The sequence below is a fragment of the Nerophis ophidion genome, linkage group LG05, assembly GCF_033978795.1.
Source record: "Nerophis ophidion isolate RoL-2023_Sa linkage group LG05, RoL_Noph_v1.0, whole genome shotgun sequence".
NCBI lineage: Eukaryota > Metazoa > Chordata > Actinopteri > Syngnathiformes > Syngnathidae > Nerophis > Nerophis ophidion.
The window spans coordinates 13,382,487-13,395,582 of record NC_084615.1 but is presented as its reverse complement, the minus strand read 5'-3'; the positions used below and the strand labels follow the sequence as shown (position 1 = coordinate 13,395,582).

At 41.4% G+C, this 13,096-nt stretch overlaps 1 protein-coding gene across 1 annotated transcript in view; it reads right to left on the bottom strand.

Annotated features, from left to right (window-relative positions):
- Positions 1-1,822: 1,822 nt before the first annotated feature.
- Positions 1,823-13,096, bottom strand: part of LOC133552460 (neuronal acetylcholine receptor subunit alpha-3-like) — a 70,748-nt gene continuing 59,474 nt past the window's right edge. Inside the window, 2 exon segments of the mRNA XM_061899655.1 lie at positions 1,823-5,171; positions 9,182-10,153. Of these exon segments, the coding sequence (XP_061755639.1) occupies positions 5,046-5,171; positions 9,182-10,153 (1,098 nt within the window). The 3' untranslated portion in view covers positions 1,823-5,045.

Sequence of the window (13,096 nt, the reverse complement as noted above, 5' to 3'; positions counted from 1 at the left end):
TAGGGCCATCAGTGTGTGAATGGGTGAATGTGGAATTAGTGTCGAAGCGCTTTGAGTACCTTGAAGGTAGAAAAGCGCTATACAAGTATAACCCATTTACCATTGATTTACCATTTATTTTGGGCTGTAGTTTGGGGACCCCTGGTGTAGATAAAGGGTTCCACTAATTAAAGTGCTTTGAGTCTCTCAAAAAAAATGTTTTTATATAAATGTAATTCACTTCACTTCATTAAGGACAGTTTTGACCAGCATTTCAAGTCGAAGCATAGAAGAATATAAACATACCAATAAGTGCTTTAAGTCCATTATGCTGGTGTAAAATATTTTTTGGAATCCTTTAGTTAGTGCAGTCAGACTGGATGTTGTGCACAGTGCTTTTATTGTGAAGGGGAAAAGCGTGCTGCTGTTCTGAGCTTGCATGTGGAGATGACTTAAGTCAGTTTGAACAAAAAAAACAAGAAAAAAAGCTCTGATAATTACTGTGACATCTTGGCCTTCTGGGGTTATACACTCATCATGTTCATCTTTCATTTGAAGACAATAGTCTCCTAAAGATCTGTAAGAATTTACAACTTTAGCGTGAATATAACCCAGCAGGCACAAGACATCGATACAACGTTGATTCGACGTACATGTCCTTTAAAACCGACTTTGAAACAACGTAGTAAAATAGTTGGATCCACGTTGTTGGTTGGGAAATGACCACATTTCATAGTTTGAATCAACGCCACTCCATGACTTTGAATATTGTTTCAATGTTGTATTTGTGTTGTCAAACATTGGTTGGGAAATGACCAAATTTCAATGTTTGAATCAATGTTACAACCTTACATTGAATAAATGTCGTCAAAAAGAATATGGTTTCAATGTTGTATTTGTGTTAAAGAATACTGGTTGGGAAATGATCAAAATTCAATGGTCAAATCAACATCAGAACCCAACCTTAACTAAACGTTGTTAAAAAGCATGCTGTTTCAGCGTTGTATTTGTGTTGCAGAATGACCAAAATTCAATGGTCAAATCAATTTCAGTACCCAACTTTGATTAAAGGTTGTCAAAAAGCATGTTGTTTTAACGTTGTATCTGTTTTGTTGAATATTGGTTGGGAAATGACCAAAATTCAATGGTCAAACGTCGTTAAAAAGCATGTTGTTTCAACGTTGTATTTGTGTTATAGAATGACCAAAATTCAATGGTCAAATGTTGTTAAAAAGCATGTTGTTTCAACGTTGTATTTGTGTTATAGAATGACCAAAATTCAATGGTCAAATCAATTTCAGTACCGAACATTGATTAAAGGTTGTCAAAAAGCATGTTGTTTCAATGTTGTATTTGTGTTGTTGAATATTGGTTTGGAAATGACCAAATTTCAATGGTCAAATGTCGTCAAAAAGCATGTTGTTTCAACTTGTATTTGTGTTGTAGAATATTGGTTGGGAAATGACCAAAATTCAACAGTCAAACGTCGTTAAAAAGCATGTTGTTTCAATGTTGTATTTGTGTTATAAAATGACCAAAATTCAATGGTCGAATCAACATCAGAACCCAACATTGATTAAAGGTTGTCAAAAAGTATGTTGTTTCAACGTTGTATTTGTGTCGTTGAATATTGGTTGGGAAATGACCAAAATTCCCTGTTCAAACGTCGTTACAAAGCATGTTGTTTCAACGTTGTATTTGTGTTATAGAATGACCAAAATTCAATGGTCAAACGTTGTTAAAAAGCATGTTGTTTCAACGTTGTATTTGTGTTATAGAATGACCAAAATTCAATGGTCAAATCAATTTCAGAACCCAACATTGATTAAAGATTGTCAAAAAGCATGTTTCAACGTTGTATTTGTGTTGTTGAATATTGGTTTGGAAATGAACAAATTTCAATGGTCAAACGTCATCAAAAAGCATGTTTTTTGAACGTTGTATTTGTGTCGTAGAATATTGGTTGGGAAATGACCAAAATTCAATGGTCAAACGTCGTTAAAAAGCATGTTGTTTCAACGTTGTATTTGTGTTATAGAATGACCAAAATTCAATGGTCAAATGTCGTTATAAAGCATGTTTCAACGTTGTATTTGTGTTAAATAGAATGACCAAAATTCAATGGTCAAATCAATTTCAGAACCCAACATTCATTAAAGGTTGTCAAAAAGCATGTTGTTTCAACGTTGTATTTGTGTTGTTGAATATTGGTTTGGAAATGAACAAATTTCAATGGTCAAACATTGTCAAAAAACATGTTGTTTCAACTTGTATTTGTGTCGTTGAATATTGGTTGGGAAATGCCCAAAATTCAATGGTCAAACGTCGTCAAAAAGCATGTTGTTTCAACGTTGTATTTGTGTTATAGAATGACCAAAATTCAATGGTCAAATCAATTTCAGAACCCAACATTAATTAAAGGTTGTCAAAAAGCATGTTTCAACGTTGTATTTGTGTTGTTGAATATTGGTTTGGAAATGAACAAATTTCAATGGTCAAACCAACGTCAAAAAACATGTTGTTTCAACTTGTATTTGTGTCGTTGAATATTGGTTGGGAAATGCCCAAAATTCAATGGTCAAACGTCGTCAAAAAGCATGTTGTTTCAACGTTGTATTTGTGTTATAGAATGACCAAAATTCAATGGTCAAATTAATGTCAGAACCCAACATCGATAAAACGCTATCAAAAAGTATATTTTTTCAATGTTGTATTTGTGTCGTAGAATATTGGTTGGGAAATGACCAAAATTCAATCGTCAAACGTCGTTAAAAAGCATGTTGTTTCAACGTTGTATTTGTGTTATAGAATGACCCAAATTCAATGGTCAAATCAATGTCAGAACCCAACATTGACAAAAAGCCGTTAAAAAGTACGTTGTTTCAACGTTGTATTTGTGTTGTGGAATATTGGTTGGGAAATGACCAAATTTCAATGGTCAAACGTTGTTAAAAAGCATGTTGTTTCAATGTTCGTTGTAATTGTGTTATAGAATGACCAAAATTCAATGGTCAAATCAATGTCAGAAACCAACATTGATAAAAAACTTTCAAAAAGTATCATTTTTCAATGTTGTATTTGTGTCGTAGAATATTGGTTGGGAAATGACCAAAATTCAATGGTCAAACGTCGTTAAAAAGCATGTTGTTTCAACGTTGTATTTGTGTTATAGAATGACCAAAATTCAATGGTCAAATTAATTTCAGTACCCAACATTGATTAAAGGTTGTCAAAAAGCATGTTGTTTCAATGTTGTATTTGTGTTGTTGAATATTGGTTTGGAAATGACCAAGTTTCAATGGTCAAATGTCGTCAAAAAGCATGTTGTTTCAACTTGTATTTGTGTTGTAGAATATTGGTTGGGAAATGACCAAAATTCAACAGTCAAACGTCGTTAAAAAGCATGTTGTTTCAATGTTGTATTTGTGTTATAGAATGACCAAAATTCAAAGGTCAAATCAAGATCAGAACCCAACATTGATTAAAGGTTGTCAAAAACTATGTTGTTTCAACGTTGTATTTGTGTCGTTGAATATTGGTTGGGAAATGAGCAAAATTCAATGGTCGAACGTCGTTAAAAAGCATGTTGTTTCAACGTTGTATTTGTGTTATAGAATGACCAAAATTCAATGGCCAAACGTCGTTACAAAGCATGTTGTTTCAACGTTGTATTTGTGTTATAGAATGACCAAAATTCAATGGTCAAATCAATTTCAGAACCCAACATTGATTAAACGTTGTCAAAAAGCATGTTTCAACGTTGTATTTGTGTTGTTGAATATTGGTTTGGAAATGAACAAATTTCAATGGTCAAACGTCGTCAAAAAGCATGTTTTTTCAACGTTGTATTTGTGTCGTAGAATATTGGTTGGGAAATGACCAAAATTCAATGGTCAAACGTCGTTAAAAAGCATGTTGTTTCAACGTTGTATTTGTGTTATAGAATGACCAAAATTCAATGGTCAAATGTCGTTAAAAAGCATGTTGTTTCAACGTTGTATTTGTGTTATAGAATGACCAAATACAATGGTCAAATCAATGTCAGAACCCAAAATTGATTAAAGGTTGTCAAAAAGCATGTTGTTTCAATGATGTATTCGTGTTGTTGAATGTTGGTTTGGAAATGACCAAATTTCAGTGGTCAAACGTCGTCAAAAAGCATGTTGTTTCAACTTGTATTTGTGTCGTTGAATATTGGTTGGGAAATGCCCAAAATTCAATGGTCAAATGTCGTCAAAAAGCGTGTTTTTTCAACGTTGTGTTTGTGTTGTAGAATGACCAAAATTCAATGGTCAAATCAATGTCAGAACCCAACATTGACAAAAAGCTGTTAAAAAGTACGTTGTTTCAACATTGTATTTGTGTTGTAGAATATTGGTTGGGAAATGACCAAAATTCAACGGTCAAACGTCGTTAAAAAGCATGTTGTTTCAACATTGTATTTGTGTTACAGAATGACCAAAATTCAATGGTCAAATCAATGTCAGAACCCAACATTGATGAAAGGCTGTCAAAAAGTACGTTGTGTCAACGTTGTATTTGTGTTGTAGAATATTGGTTAAGAAGTGACCAAATTTCAATGGTCAAAACAACTTCAGAACCCAACATTGATTGAAGGTCGTCAAAAAGCACGTTGTTTCAATGTTATGTTTGAGTTGCCCAACGTCATTAACCTAATTCAAGACGTTGTCAACGTTGTTTCAATGTCTGGTGCCTGCTGGGAACACACCGCTTGTGGACATGATCAAACTTCTACTGGAGGATGAAGGTGTTTGCAGAAGAAACTAAGAGGACAGCGGGCAAAAGAGTGAAAGTCACCTTGTGGCGTGTCGGGGCCAAATAGAGAGAAAAGCAGCACGGATGTAATTCCCTAAACATTTAGATTCTGGGTAAGTCAAGTGGAGAGGCGGCGGCGAAGAGTGCTGACTGACAAGTAGCGCAGGGCAAGGAGTAGAAGAAGAACAAAAGGCGTCAGTCCAGTTTGTGACGTGAAAGCTGCAGGGGTGATGGTCCCCCCGCTGGAGTTTCAGACGGAAAGAGAGAAGGAGGAGCAGAAAGTGCGTATTTCATTTGAAAAAGCTGATGAGCGGCTGAAGGAAGAGTCCCAGTGTTCCCAGCACACACACCGTCACAAAGACCCACAGGAAGATCCTGTCGATGACCATGGCCACGTACTTCCAGTCGTCCTCCACCTGAATGGGCACAAAGGAAGACGTTAGCTCTATGCTTCTGAAAAACGGGATTCTTTCTGCGGTCCAAATAGCTCCTGTGGTGGCTGTGTGTGCACGTAAGCGGACTTGATTGTGTCAACACTGCAGCTCCACGGCTATGAGGTCAAAGCACATGGTGTGTGTGTGTGTGTGTGTGTTTGTGTGTGTGTGTTCTGGCAATGCCTACTTAGTGGGGACATCGCTCTGTTTACACAGTCACCTTTAGCGGCCCTCTGACGGTATGGGAAAACTAAATGAGAGTCAGATCCATTCTGAAGATACCTAAGTGATTTTTAAGCTTTGGCCCATCAAACATGTTTACTGGTTTGTTTGAGTGTGAACTTTATTTATTTTATATAGTCCTCAGTAGTCCCGAACAAATGTGTGTGAATTATGCAAAATGATTTCAATTTGGTCCCCATGAACCCTATTAACTCTTTTCCCCCAGGGTTCCCAGTAAGAATGATCAGCACATTACTTCATCAATCCAGAGATTTAAAGACGTGTATGAGCTAACTGGGGTGTAGACATTTTACCTCGTTTTTTTATGCCTCCACAACCTGTAGAAAGGGTGGTCCCCACAAGTCACGAACAAAAGCTTGGTCCCCATTCTAAATGATAACCAGCATGTGTGTGTGTGTGTGTGTGTGTGTTTGTGTTCTGGAAATTCTTACTTAATGGGGACATTGCTCTGTTTACACACTCACCTTTAGGGGACCTCTGACGGTATGGGGACAAAATAACAAGTCCCCTAAAGGGAAATCTTTCTAAATGATAGTCTGATCCATTCTGAAGATGCCTAAGTGATTATGTCATAATTAATTTGAACTTTTTTTTTTTTTTTTTTAAATGGTCCCCAGTAGTCACGTACAAATGTGTGTGAATTATGCAAAATGATTTCAATTTGGTCCCCATGAACCCTATTAACTCTTTTCCCCCCAGGGTTCCCAGTAAGAATGATCAGCACATTACTTCATCAATCCAGAGATTTAAAGACGTGTATGAGCTAACTGGGGTGTAGACATTTTACCTCATTTTTTTATGCCTCCACAACCTGTAGAAAGGGTGGTCCCCACAAGTCACGAACAAAAGCTTGGTCCCCAATCTAAATGATAACCAGCATGTGTGTGTGTGTGTGTGTGTGTGTTTGTGTTCTGGAAATTCTTACTTAATGGGGACATTGCTCTGTTTACACACTCACCTTTAGGGGACCTCTGACGGTATGGGGCCAAAATAACAAGTCCCCTAAAGGGAAATCTTTCTAAATGATAGTCAGATCCATTCTGAAGATGCCTAAGTGATTATGTCATAATTAATTCGAACTTTTTTTTTATTTTTTTTAAATGGTCCCCTGTAGTCACGTACAAATGTGTGTGAATTATGCAAAATGATTTGAATTTGGTCCCCATGAAGCATATGAACTCTTTTTTCCCCAGGGTCCCCAGTAAGAATGATCAGCACATTACTTCATCAATCCAGAGATTTAAAGATGTGTATGACCTAACTGGGCAGTGGACATTTTACCTCGTTTTTTTATGCCTCCACAACATGTAGAAAGGGTGGTCCCCACAAGTCACGAACAAAAACTTGGTCCCCATTCTAAATGATAACCAGTATGTGTGTGTGTGTGTGTGTGTGTGTTTGTGTTCCGGAAATGCTTACTTAATGGGGACATTGCTCTGTTTACACAGTCACCTTTAGGGGACCTCTGACGGTATGGGGCCAAAATAACAAGTCCCCTAAAGGGAAATCTTTCTAAATGATAGTCAGATCCATTCTGAAAATGCCTAAGTGATTATGTCATATTTAATTTGAACGTTTTTTTTTTTAAATGGTCCTCAGTAGTCACGTACAAATGTGTGTGAATTATGGAAAATGATTTCAATTTGGTCCCCATGAAGCATATGAACTCTTTTTCCCCAGGTCCCCAGTAAGAATGAACAGCTCATTACTTCATCAATTCAGAGATTAAAGACGTGTATGAGTTAACCGGGCAGTGGACATTTTAGCTAATTTTTTTATGCCTCCACAACATGTAGAAAGGGTGGTCCCCACAAGTCACGGACAAAAACTTGGTCCCCATTCTAAATGATAACCAGTATGTGTGTGTGTGTGTGTGTGTGTGTGTGTGTGTGTGTGTTTGTGTTCTGGAAATGCTTACTTAATGGGGACATTGCTCTGTTTACACAGTCACCTTTAGGGGACCTCTGACGGTATGGGGACAAAATAACAAGTCCCCTATAGGGAAATCTTTCTAAATGATAGTCAGATCCATTCTGAAGATGCCCAAGTGATTATGTCATATTTAATTTGAACTTTTTTTTTTTTAAATGGTCCTCAGTAGTCACGTACAAATGTGTGTGAATTATGCAAAATTATTTCAATTTGGTCCCCATGAACCCTATTAACTCTTTTTCCACAGCGTCCCCAGTAAGAATGATCAACACATTACTTCATCAATCCAGAGATTTAAAGACGTGTCTGAGCTAACTGGATAGTGGACATTGTACCTCATTTTTGTTATGCGTCCACAACCGGTAGAAAGGGTGGTCCCCACAAGTCATGAACAAAAACTTGGTCCCCATTCCAAATGATAACCAGTGTGTGTGTGTGTGTGTGTGTGTGTGTAGGGGATATTCTTTGATCAGTCAGGTGCGTACAATGGGATCAGGGCTGGGGCGCTCATAATGCTTCAGTTGTGCCTTAGGAGGATGCTGCACGGCTATTCTGCATGCATCACAGCCTTGCTAAGAAAAGATGGCGCCAAACAAACATATCAGGAAGGTCCAGCGAACGAAAGGAAGCTTTACTTTTCCTTTTATAGCCCCGTGTAAACAGTCTCTAAAGACAGCACGCCGGGGCGACTCTCAATTCTGGTTCACGATAAACGCGTTTATGCACCACCTCCGTGACGTTGAAATCCTAAAAGATGGTGATTTAAAGATGTCGCCTTGTCTCTTTTAAAAAAAAAATCCGGAGACAAAAGTATCAATCAATTAATCAATTTATGTTTACTTATATACCGTATTTCCTTGAATTGCCGCCGGGTATATAGTATGCGCCCGCCTAGAATTACTGCCGGGTCAAACTCGTTTCGCAAAATAAGTAGCACATGCTTAGCATTACCGACGGCTCAGGATTAACGCCGGGTCAAACTCGTTTTGCAAAATATTATTTTTATTAGCGCATGTCTAGAATTTCCGCCGGGTCAAACTCGTCACGTCACAAGTGACACTTTACTTGTCATCATTTTCAAAATGGAGGAGGCCGATTTCAATAATTTGAAATCGCATAAAGGGAAGAAGATTAAGAGCTATTCAGTAGGATTTAAGGTCCAAGCTATTGAATATGCTAAAAATAACAGTAAGCAGCTATGTTTTATTAATATACCGTAGCTGCGTGTGTCAAATATGAGTCATTAAATGACTCCCGCCTCCTGGTGGTAGAGGGCGCTAGTGATCCTTCTTGCGACTACTCGGCGGCAGAAGAAGTGACAACAAGCAGCAAGAGTGAGCAGCGATCCTTTATTTTTCCCTCTTGCTTGCACTTTTAACGTGAAGGATTACATATCTAAAATAAAACCGTTTTCTAAACTGGAATTTCAATGGAAGCAGGAGGTAATAAAGGAAGATCTCCATCGAGACAGAGAGACTTTTAAAACTGAAGAAAGATAAGGAAGACTTCTATAAACAAGTTATCCATGCTTTTGATCAGAAGGAGCTGCGCATGGACTTCATTTATAAGTAAAGGTAAGACCATAATAACTTTTTTAATGTGGTTTTCATGATGGTATCCTTACATTACAATCAAATTTATAAGCGCAGGCCTAAATTTACCGCATGCCTTTGGTAAGCGCCGGAGTGAGAAGAGGTTTTAAATTAATTAGCGCCCCGGTGGCAATTCAAGGAAATACGTTAATAATAAAAGTTTCAACCAATCACTCAGTACTCTGCCAACAGTTAAAAAAGATGTGTTCCATGAGTTGATCATACCTCTTTGGCTTTATTGCGCGTCCTCATGTTCTCTGCGATGTACTTCACGCTCTCGATGGCCTGCTTGATCTCAGGTGAAACCACGGAGAACGCCACGACAGCGTTCACCGGGGAGGGTGCATTTAAAGACCTCGGGAGTTTTGGCAACTCCGACTCGGGAGGCCTTTGCTGGGCGCCCTGAGATGAGGCGGGAGGGACGGGTGTGGGAACCTCCTTGCCTCTGTAGGGACACCTTCTGTTCATCTCCCGCTTAACGTCGCGGTTCATCTCGCCGTACTCGATACAGTTCATGGAGCCGCCCGCCGAGGAGGCCCCGGCGCCGCCATCTAGCGACGGGCACGGAACGCCTCCTGTGATACCTCCGATGCTCACGCTTCCCGACCCGCTTCCGACGCTGTTCTTTCTCTTCTTGTTCCCGCCGCCGCTGCCTCCGCCCGTGCCGACTGCGATGCTGGCGGCGGACGCGCCGCCTTGGTCGATGGGCCGCCTCATCAGCATCACCCTGGGCAGCACCCCGAGGAACACAGAGCGCACCCACTCGGGCATGGTGTGAGTCATGGGAGTGCGGTAGTGCACGTTCAGCACGAAGACGGTGATGACGATGCTGAGCGTGACGAAGATCATGGTGAAGAGGAGGTACTCGCCGATCAGCGGGATGACGAGCGACGTGGAGGGGATGGTCTCCGTGATGACCAGGAGGAAGACGGTGAGGGAGAGCAGGACGGAGATGCAGAGGGTGACCTTCTCGCCGCAGTCGGACGGCAGGTAGAAGACCAAGACGGTGAGGAAGGAGATGAGGAGGCAGGGGATGATGAGGTTGATGGTGTAGAAGAGCGGCAGGCGGCGGATGTAGAAGGAGTAGGTGATGTCCGGGTAGATCTCCTCGCAGCAGTTGTACTTGATGTCGTGTTTGTAACCGGGAGCGTCGATGATCTCCCACTCGCCACTTTCCCAGAAGTCCTTCAGGTTCACCTTGGGGAGAGAGTTTTTTTTTAAATGAACACAATGTTCAACAAGTTTAACATTCTTTAGGCACACCTTCTCCTCATTCAATCTTTATTTTCATGACTATATTCATAGTCGATTGTCCCATCAAAATTATGAATGAACACATGTGGAGTTATGTACTTCACAAAAAAAAAGGGGAAATAACTGAAAACATGTTTTGTATTCTAATTTCTTCAAAATGACCACCCTTTGCCTGCGACCCAAAAGGGAATAAGCGGTAGAAAATGAATGGGATGGACCACCCTTTGCTCTAATTACTGCTTTGCACACTCTTGGTATTCTCTCCATGAGCTTCCAGAGGTAGTCACCTGAAATGGTTTTCACTTCACAGGTGACTGGGTACCTCTGGATTGGCAGACCGGGGTGGTGGTCCCTCTCTTTAAGAAGGGGGACCGGAGGGCTATCGTGGGATCACACTCCTCAGCCTTCCCGGTAAGGTCTATTCAGGTGTACTAGAGAGGAGGCTACGCCGGATAGTCGGACCTCGGATTCAGGAGGAGCAGTGTGGTTTTCGTCCTGGTGTGGAACTGTGGACCAGCTCTATACTCTTGGCAGGGTTCTTGAGGGTACATGGGAGTTTGCCCAACCAGTCTACATGTGCTTTGTGGACTTGAAGACGGCATTGGACCGTGTCCCTCGGGAAGTCCTGTGGGGAGTGCTCAGAGTATGGGGTATCGGACTGTCTGATTGTGGCGGTCCACTCCCTGTACGATCAGTGTCAAAGCTTGGTCCGCATTGCCGGCAGTAAGTCGGACCCATTTCCAATGAGGGTTGGACTCCGCCAAGGCTGCCCTTTGTCACCGATTCTGTTCATAACTTTTATGGACAGAATTTGTCGGCGCAGTCAAGGCGTTGAGGGATTCCGGTTTGGTGACCGCAGGATTAGGTCTCTGCTTTTTGCAGATGATGTGGTCCTGATGGCTTCATCTGGCCAGGATCTTCAGCTCTCACTGGATCGGTTCGCAGCCGAGTGTGAAGCGACTGGGATGAGAATCAGCACCTCCAAGTCCGAGTCCATGGTTCTCGTCCGGAAAAGGGTGGAGTGCCATCTCCAGTTTGGGAAAGAGACCCTGCCCCAAGTGGAGGAGTTCAAGTACCCGGGAGTCTTTTTCACGAGTGAGGGAAGAGTTGATCAAATCGACAGGCGGATCGGTGCAACGTCTTCTGTAATGCGGACACTGTATCGATCCGTTGTGGTGAAGAAGGAGATGAACCGGAAGGCAAAGTTCTCAATTTACCGGTCGATCTACGTTCCCATCCTCACCTATGGTCATGAGCTTTGGGTTATGACCGAAAGGACAAGATCACGGGTACAAGCGGTCGAAATGAGTTTCTTCCGCCGGGTGGCGAGTCTCTCCCTTAGAGATAGGGTGAGAAGTTCTGCCATCTGGGAGGAGCTCAAAGTAAGCCGCTGCTCCTCTCACATGGAGAGGAGCCAGATGGTCAGGATGCCACCCGAACGTTCCCGGTAGGAGGCCACGGGGAAGACCCAGGACACGTTGGGAAGACTATGTCCCCCGGCTGGCCTGGGAACGCCTCGGGATCCCCCGGGAGGAGCTGAACCAAGTGGCTAGGGATAGGGAAGTTTGGGTTTCCCTACTTAGGCTGCTGCCCCTGCGACCTGACCTCGGATAAGCAGAAGAAGATGGATGGATAGAAGGTGTCACATTTGTGATGCTTTCAGTGACAATCTACAATGTTGGAAACATCTCTGCGCTGCTGACCCGTCTCTGCTCGAGATGGTCTCCTGCTGGCCCCACTATGGACTGGACTCTCACTATTATGTTAGATCCACTATGGACTGGACTTTCACACTATTATGTTAGATCCACTATGGACTGGACTCACACTATTATGTTAGATCCACTATGGACTGGACTCTCACTATCATGCTAGATTCACTATGGACTGGACTCTCACTATTATGTTAGATCCACTATGGACTGGACTCACACTATTATGTTAGATCCACTATGGACTGGACTCTCACTATTATGTTAGATCCACTATGGACTGGACTCTCACTATTATGTTAGATCTACTATGGACTGGACTATCACTATTATGTTAGATCCACTATGGACTGGACTCTCACACTATTATGTTACATCCACTATGGACTGGACTCTCACACTATTATGTTAAATCCACTATGGACTGGTCTCTCACTATTGTGTTAGACCCACTATGGACTGGACTTTCACAATATTATGTTAGACACACTCGACATCCATTGTATCTGGTCTCCCCTAGAGGGGAAAGGGGTGGGGTTGGGGGGTCACCCACATCTGCGGTCCTCTCCTAGGTTTCTCACAGTCATCCACATTGACGTCCCACTGGGTTGTGAGTTTTTCCTTGCCCTTTTGTGGGCCCTGAACCGAGGATGTCGTTGTGGCTTGTGCAGCCCTTTTTAGGCACTTGTGATTCAGGGCTATATAAATAAACATTGATTGATTGATAAATAGTCATGAAAATAAAGAAAACTCAATGAATGAGAAGGTGTGTCCAAACTTTTGGCCTGCACTGTGTATTAAACCAGGGGTGGCCACACTTTTTCTGCAGGCGAGCTACTTTTCAATTGACCAAGTGGAGGGGATCTGCCTCATTCATAAACACTATATTGCCAAAAGTATTTGGCCACCCATCCAAATGATGAGAATCAGGTGTCCTAATCACTGTGTATCAAATCAAGCACTTCAACATGGAGACTGTTTGTACAAACATTTGTGAAAGAATTGGCTGCTCTCAGTGATTTCCAGCGTGGAACCGTCATAGGATTCCACCTGTGCAACAAATCCAGTCGATGAAATTTCCTTGCTCCTAAATATTCCAAAATCAACTTTATTATAAGAAAAGTGAAGAGTTTGGGAACAACAGCAACCCAGAAACCAAGTGGTAGGCCACATA